Here is an 8,631-nt window from a genome sequence, read left to right on the forward strand (position 1 = left end):
CAGGTTATCGGCTGGACTTTCACATCGAAACCAAACGGCAAGACGACCTCTAAACCGGGGTTCGGGTTCGGTTTCGGGTTCGGGTTCGGGTTTCGGGTTTAAAGCGAGCGGTTTTGTTTTGAAGGGCTAATAGCTGTAATCGCGCCCCCTGCTGGCCGCAGGAGCCCGGACGCCGCGGAGGCATTTCCGGTGACGTCAGGCGCTGTTTCCATCAGGCTGCTGTGTGTTTTGAGCAGGAGCGGAGCGGAAGGCCGGAGCCCCCCAGCAGCCCCCCAGCAGCCGCCCTCGGAGCTCCCCCCCAGACCCTCCCGGCGCCTCTCTCTCGCTCCTTTCGCCCTCACCACGGCCGCTCTCGGCGAGGAAACTCTGGCCTCCTCCGCTTCCTCCTCCTCCGACTCGGACACCGGCGGAGCGTCGCCGCCCCCGCGGAAAAAGCACCGAGCTTCGGCGGCGGAGGGAGCAGGAGAGCCCGGGGCTTCGGCGGGCCTTCCCGCGGCGCTGGTTCTGGCGCTAGCTGCTTCTCCCTCGGACACCAGGACAGCTGCCTTCCTCACCCGGAGCTCCCAAGCCAGCCTCGGCTCTAGCATGCAGTCCAACGGGGCGGGTCAGAGCCAGAACCAGGACCAGGGCCAGGGCCAGGATCCGGCGGCTCTCTCTTGCCTGAGCGCCGCGCAGAACGGAGAGTCTTCCTCGGCCGCCGGAGCTCACTCCAACGGGCTTCTCTCCGGCGCCAGCAACGGGGCCGGAGCCGGAGCCGGGTCTGGAGCTCCGACCACGGTCCCCGGTTCGGAGCTCGGCTCGCTGAAAAAGAAGAAGCGGCTCTCTCAGGCGGAGGAGGACGTGATCCGCCTGATCGGGCAGCATCTACACGGCTTAGGGCTGAAGTAAGTGTGGGGATGGTGATTAAAAAGATCCCGGTTCTGCTTATTTCGAGCTTTTTGGTGCCTCTAAAAGCAGCCAAACAGTGGGGGATGGGGCGCCGACTAACAGTTAGGAAGCTGAGAGCAAGGGCCCGAAGCTGAAGTTGGTTTGTGATTCGAATTCCCCCGTTCCACCTTAAACGGCGCAGCAGTTGGCACTCTGCGCGCAGGCTGGTAACGTTCCGTACGCAACCGCTGCACCGTTTAAGGTGGAACGGGGGAATTCGAATCCCAAACCAACTTCAGCCCGTTTTTTAGCACGACAACAGGCTCTGTTTTGAAGTGCGACCTGTCAGCGAGCTAATCGAGCCTGGCTTCGAGCAGGGATTACCCCTGAAAGCCCGGTTCTGGACCAGAAGTGTTCTGGACGTCCGCGCTTTTGTTATTGTTTTTATTGCACGGTGCAAAATAGCATTACATCACCCCCCGATTCCTGCCCCGTCCGAGCTCAGACCCGAGACGGGGCTCTTTCAGCCTGCGGGCGAGCACAAAGAGAAAGATGGCTCGTCAGGTTTGTTTTGTGGAGGATTGCGCAAAAGGCGCAGTGTTGACAGCAGCAGTGGGGCCTACAGCCGCCCAGGGGCTGCACGGTATCGACACAGCGGTCATATCGCGGTTATATATCTGCGTAATTCGGGACGCACCGCTGCTCGGTGGCAGGAGCAGGTTGGCCTGCATTGGTTTGAGTACCGCTGGTGACTGTATTGTCAGGGCCCTGTCGTTGTAGAGCTCGGCGATGTGACGATATTTTATCGTTATTGTGATAAATGATGTTTTTTGAGCATATCGTGAGTATCGTCAGAGCACGGAGGGCCTGTTTGGTTGGATGTAGTGCAGTGCGGTTTGATTGAGTCCGTGTAGTTGGAGCTTTATTAATATTGTTGTTGTCATAGTAATAAGTGTTTTTGTGTGACACTACATGGTCTGTTTCGTCTCTTCCAACTAATTAAATCTGAAAAAGAGAGAAAAACCCAGAAATATTGTGATTTGGTGTTTTACCATGTCTTAGTATCATATCGTTGCCGTCGAGAAGAAAACCTCGTATCTCCATTTTTGACATTTTTCAGTTTTTGACATCATCTGAAAGTGTCTGTTGCTCTTTACGTTGTTTGTAAATTTTATGATGAATGGCCTAAAAGAAATGGCCCAAAATGACATGGGAAAAATTCCGGTTCCATTGACTTCCATTGAAAGTGAAGTGTGTTTTTTCCTTCTCCTGTAAAGTCACTGTTTTGGAGATACGAGGTTTTCTTCCGACAGCAGCGATATGTTTGTCCCGTATCGTCCACCCCTCAATGTCAGCGCAAGCGCTGGCCAAGAACTAGAGCGGGAAAAGTTGGAGACGTTCTCTGGAGAACCGTTCCACCGGCTGCTTTGTTACACATCTTCTCAGGTTGTGGCTCTTACACCTGCATTGTTTTGAAAAGAGACCCACAGTTTTTAGTCATTTAAGAGCCGTTTAACGTGTCTGTGTGTATCGCAGCGCTGGCGGACGTGGGGAGCACGACTTGACCAGCTTCGTTGACGTTTCTTCACGTTGTCAACTCCACCGTTGGCTCTTATGGCACAAACAAAAGCCGACATTGTCAGCATTGAAACCCAGAAGGAACGTGTTATTTTTCACGGGACGTTTCCATTAGTGGCTTGGTTTGTATGAGCTACGCGACGTGTTGACCACAGAGGGGTCTACAAGTGGTCCATGTTGTTGACGTTTTTTTCACATTGCCGTCTCGACTGTTGGCTGTCGCGCCACCAACAAACACCGAAATAACGTAGGAAACCTGAAAACTCGTATTTTTGAGACGAGTCGCTTTGGTTACTAAGAGCGACACACGTTCTCGGTTTGCTGAGTCGCCCGTCGGCTTTAAAAGAGCTGTGCTTGAGTGGCCCAAGAGCGGTCATTGGGTCAGCATTGGTGGGCTTGGCTGTAGCATGGCAGGCGATATTTTGACCTACATTGTCACGGCACAGCCGAACACCGTTATTGAAAACGCCTTTCCAGGGATCTTTCCATCAGCTGCTTTGTTTACATGAAGCTGCAACACGTTCTCGGGTTGTCAACCCCATCGTTGGCTCTTACGTCACTGACACGGCTTTAAAACGAGCTGTATTTGATTAGTCAGAGAACATGTTCTACACGCCACATGCAAACACCAAGATAACTGACGAAGCTAAAAACTTGGAGAATTTCTCTTTTCAGGGATCACGTTGCTCTTGCATCACTGGCTCTGCTTTAAAAAGAGAGATTTTGAATGACTGAAGATCGGGCTAATATTTGTTGATATGTAGAAGCAGCTTTGGTGGACGCCACCACCAGGAGAACTCCAAGATCTGGAAACCTGGACCAATGGGTTTTTCCTTTTCTCTGGGGGTCATGTTGTTTACATTGAGCTACACAGCATGTTCTAGGTTGTCGACTCATCTCCAACGTTGTTTTAAACAGACCTGCTTTTGAATATCTAACAATAATCGAATATATCGCTGCTGCTGGATCTCCACATTTGTCGTTGTTCAGTTTTTGGCTTAATTTGAAAAAGGCTGTTGTTCTTTACATTGTGTGTAAATTGTGTAATGAATTTACCAAGACAAACGGCCCAAATTGGCTCGGAAAGACGCCTGGTTCCATTGACTTGCATTACAAGTGGAATAGGTTTTTTCCTTCTCCTGTAAAGTTACCGTTTTGGAGGTTCTGACCACAGCGGTATGTTGATGTACATTGCAGCATCGGTGGACGTGTATGGAGCGCAGCTTGGATCGTTTTGACCAACGTTGTTGACATTTTTTCCACGTTGTCGGCTCCGTGGTAGCTCTTATGGTACAAACGAACACCAGAATGACTCACAAAGCCTGAATATTCAAAAGGAAATTTTTTTGAGGCGATATCAATTGGACTGTAGCGGGAATCTCACCGTTTCCACTGTCGGATTGAAGGAACTGCACAGGTATATTTTTTGTTATGAGTTATGAGCAACGTAAACGTTCCCTCAAGGGAACAGCGGTGGTTTTACGATCCAGTTGTGGACCTTTTAGGAGAAATTGCAAAGGAATATGGAACAGTTATGATCCCTGACTCAAGCTACTGAAGACGCCCCTTTGGAGGGAACCATTCCAGTTGGGCTGCATTGCTCTGACGGTTCAGGACGTTTTTCCCGACCGTGTGCCAAGAGCTACACAACATGTTCTCAGGTTGTCACCAAAACCATTGGCTCTTGCATAAGGAGACAACACTGACATTGCTGTAAAAAGAGCTTCTTGGTTGTTTTATTACTAATAATGTATTTATTTAAGTGTAATCTAGTATGTGTTGATGTATAAATTAATTGCGTTTAATGGAAGCAACATTGGTGGACATGGATAACAATCGGTCTGCATTGTTTTGACCAACGTTTTTGACTCTTGTTGACATTTTCTTCACATTTCCACCTCGACTACTAGCTGATACCCCAGTAACGAACACCAAAATAACCAACAGAGCCTGAAAACTCGAGAGGAAATGTAATTTTTTGACAATTCGTTTAGCTGCTTTGTTTACAAAGAGCTACACAACGTTCTCGGTTTTTTAAGTCAACCATTGCATTTAAAACAGCCGGAACTCCTCCCGGCGCGACCCCAAGCCGAAGTGGACGGTCATGGTTGTGGGCAGAACAAAATGCTTAATATCAACACGGACGGACGCGACCGAGGCTGAACAGATAACCCGTTGCTAATTAGTTGCCGTGTGACGAGAGGCTTTGCATATTCAGTCCCCACAGCAACCAGAGACTCATTTGACTACCGAGTGTAAATCCATGTGGCCAACATCATATCAGGATACAGTCCAGGTACCAGTGACCAGCTGTACACAGGGTCGTGGATGCGGCGTCCAGGCTGAATCATAGTGACCGGAATCATAGTGACCGGCATCGCCGGCGTTCTGTCGCGTTCTGCTGCAGCTGTTACACCACAAGCAAACGCCAGCGCTGTTCACAAAAACTAGAGACTTATTCAGCGGGTAAACGTCGCCGTGGTGTGAAGTGAAGTCGGCTAAAAAGAATCCAGACTTTCTTCTGTTGATCATCTCGACGGTTTGTGTCAAAAGCGCTTAAAACGTGCAAGAACTGCACAGAAAATGTCTTTTTGATGGAAACATTTTGGGGCTTTGAAGTGAAGTTGAAGTGACGTTGATCTGATGATAATGCCACATTTACGTTGATATAAGGCACCGTGTTCCAGCTCGCTGGAGGACCAGTGCTGGACTGGCCTCAAGAGCAAACACCAGAAAACTGGAGCGTTTCTCAGCAATGACGAGTCGGACTGCGGTCTCGGGAAACACGAAGCCGGATAACTTGAACTTAGTTCAGTTCAGCCCTGGTTTTTTCCATTAGCCGGAGTTGCTATGGCAACTTATACTGCCTGTCAGTAACACTTTACTGTAAGGTACCGGTCATAAGCCTTTATAACACCTACGTAAGCTTGTCACGACTGCTGACCTAACCCTGCATAAATGTTTATAAATGATATTAATTAATATTAATATTAAACGATCTGTTTAATTCCCTATAAACGTTACATTTGCCGGTTTTGATCAAAGTTAGCCGAAGTAGTCCTTATGACGCCTATTGGAATAAGCCTTTATGCATGTTTATGAAGGGTTATGTCAGTTGGCATGACAAGCTTATCAGCAGAGGCACAGTCGTCGTAAAATAACCAGTTAGCTGCGGTTCCGTTTGATGTGATGTTTCAAAGCTGGAACCCAGTAAGGAACCCTGCGCTTTGGGAGAGTTCTGTTGATTGTACTGTTGACCTTATCTAGAATCGTGGAATCTGACGTGTTCTAAAGTGCGTTGGTGACCATGTCATCGATCGGCCTGCGCTGGGCCCTTTTTCGGGTCACGTTTGCTGCCTTGAATCATGAAATCAACCTCAGGAACTGGCCTCTGATTGGTCAGGATGCCCACAGCAAAAAAAAGTTGTGGTTGTGATGTCACAACACAGGGAGGTTCGGTAAGCTGAGTTGTGATTGGTCAGTTTGGCATATTGCAGCCCAAATTAGGGCTGACCGCTTTAAAAAAAAAGTGCAATTTGTTTTGACCAGTGCTGCGATTTATTTTCTATAAATTGAGGTTCAGGCATTTTTTTAGCCAAGAAGTTCAGAATATACAGTTTTTCTAGCCTGGCAGTAAGTTGTGCTTGTGATGTCACAACACAGGGAGGTTCGGTTGCCTGTGATTGGTCTAAATCCTCTACAGGTAGTTCACAAGCTCTGTGGTGCTTAGATTTTTTCACTTTGCAGATCTTTTGATTGCAAAACGACACTTTTAAATTGTGATTTATCCCAAATGATCCCAGGTTATTATGGGCGTGCTACTAAGCAGCGGTTTGATCAGTGTGGTTTTGCAGCTGGGAATGCTCTTCTGAGGAGTTTGGAGTGTTTCTCAGCCTCTGGTTTTCAGGTTAAGTTTCAGAGTCTTTATTTTTGCTCTGGAACTGGTTTCATAACGGAACTGTCCGTTACTTCATGTCTGGATGAATTTGGCTGGGTTGTTTTTTTGCCTGTGGACAGTAGCAGTGTTGGGCAGCGCTGGTGTGGGGTTGTTGCTGGAGAAAGCCGCGTTAGGGAGGTATTTGGGCGTCCGTTTAGCCGGAGTTTGGGGTCGTTTTGCGTGTGCGAGCTGTTCTCTGGCTTCATGGCGCCCGCGGTATGCGGCCTGGAGCAGCTGCTTTCCATTAGAAACGCGCCTCGGGTCTAATTTTAGTGCAGATCCTGCCTGCTGAAGCCATCGAGCGCTGCTGTTCAGGCTGTTTTCTCCGGGAAATCCTGAGCGCCTGGCTGGATTCTGCTCAGCCGCAGCCTGCAGGGAAATTCCACTGGCTCAGTCCGGCCGCAGCCTGGATCCCTGAGTAAACACGGGCCGCTTTAAGCCAGTGTTTACGGCCCGGGAAGCGCAGGACGTGGACTGTGGGAGGACGCTGTGCTCTCCCCTGTGTTCAGGAGGTTAAAACGCAGGTCAGAGTGATGCTGAATAAAAGGAAAAGTAAGAATGTGTGATGCAGCAGTGGTGACAATGGTAAGAAGCAGATTATTTAAAAACAAAGGCACTTTATAATGTTTATATGAATCCACACAGTCGCTCTGACAGACTGTAATACACTACAGGAAGCGTAGGGGGCGATACGGCTTCTACTGTTTCATTTAAAAAGCTCTATAATGTTCATATGATCCACACAGTCGCTCTGACAGACTGTAATACACTACAGGAAGCGTAGGGGGCGATACGGCTTCTACTGTTTCATTTAAAAAGCTCTATAATGTTCATATGATCCACACAGTCGCTCTGACAGACTGTAATACACTACAGGAAGCGTAGGGGGCGATACGGCTTCTACTGTTTCATTTAAAAAGCTCTATAATGTTCATATGATCCACACAGTCGCTCTGACAGACTGTAATACACTACAGGAAGCGTAGGGGGCGATACGGCTTCTACTGTTTCATTTAAAAAGCTCTATAATGATCATATGATCCACACAGTCGCTCTGACAGACTGTAATACACTACAGGAAGCGTAGGGGGCGATACGGCTTCTACTGTTTCATTTAAAAAGCTCTATAATGTTCATATGATCCACACAGTCGCTCTGACAGACTGTAATACACTACAGGAAGCGTAGGGGGCGATACGGCTTCTACTGTTTCATTTAAAAAGCTCTATAATGTTCATATGATCCACACAGTCGCTCTGACAGACTGTAATACACTACAGGAAGCGTAGGGGGCGATACGGCTTCTACTGTTTCATTTAAAAAGCTCTATAATGTTCATATGATCCACACAGTCGCTCTGACAGACTGTAATACACTACAGGAAGCGTAGGGGGCGATACGGCTTCTACTGCTTCATTTAAAAAGCTCTATAATGTTCATATGATCCACACAGTCGCTCTGACAGACTGTAATACACTACAGGAAGCGCAGGGGGCGATACGGCTTCTACTGTTTCATTTAAAAAGCTCTATAATGTTCATATGATCCACACAGTCGCTCTGACAGACTGTAATACACTACAGGAAGCGTAGGGGGCGATACGGCTTCTACTGTTTCATTTAAAAAGCTCTATAATGTTCATATGATCCACACAGTCGCTCTGACAGACTGTAATACACTACAGGAAGCGTAGGGGGCGATACGGCTTCTACTGTTTCATTTAAAAAGCTCTATAATGTTCATATGATCCACACAGTCGCTCTGACAGACTGTAATACACTACAGGAAGCGTAGGGGGCGATACGGCTTCTACTGTTTCATTTAAAAAGCTCTATAATGTTCATATGATCCACACAGTCGCTCTGACAGACTGTAATACACTACAGGAAGCGTAGGGGGCGATACGGCTTCTACTGTTTCATTTAAAAAGCTCTATAATGTTCATATGATCCACACAGTCGCTCTGACAGACTGTAATACACTACAGGAAGCGTAGGGGGCGATACGGCTTCTACTGTTTCATTTAAAAAGCTCTATAATGTTCATATGATCCACACAGTCGCTCTGACAGACTGTAATACACTACAGGAAGCGTAGGGGGCGATACGGCTTCTACTGTTTCATTTAAAAAGCTCTATAATGTTCATATGATCCACACAGTCGCTCTGACAGACTGTAATACACTACAGGAAGCGTAGGGGGCGATACGGCTTCTACTGTTTCATTTAAAAAGCTCTATAATGTTCATA

The 8,631-nt window shown here is 47.7% G+C and overlaps 1 protein-coding gene across 1 annotated transcript in view; it reads left to right on the plus strand.

Moving 5' to 3' along the window:
* The first annotated feature begins 201 nt into the window (after window positions 1-201).
* Window positions 202-8,631, plus strand: part of wdr26b (WD repeat domain 26b) — a 27,480-nt gene continuing 19,050 nt past the window's right edge. The window contains exon 1 of the mRNA XM_037538249.1: window positions 202-884. Within this exon, the coding sequence (XP_037394146.1) occupies window positions 586-884 (299 nt within the window). The 5' untranslated portion in view covers window positions 202-585. The remainder of the gene's footprint in view (window positions 885-8,631) is intronic.

This window comes from Pygocentrus nattereri, chromosome 4 (assembly GCF_015220715.1).
Source record: "Pygocentrus nattereri isolate fPygNat1 chromosome 4, fPygNat1.pri, whole genome shotgun sequence".
Classification (NCBI taxonomy): Eukaryota; Metazoa; Chordata; class Actinopteri; order Characiformes; family Serrasalmidae; genus Pygocentrus; species Pygocentrus nattereri.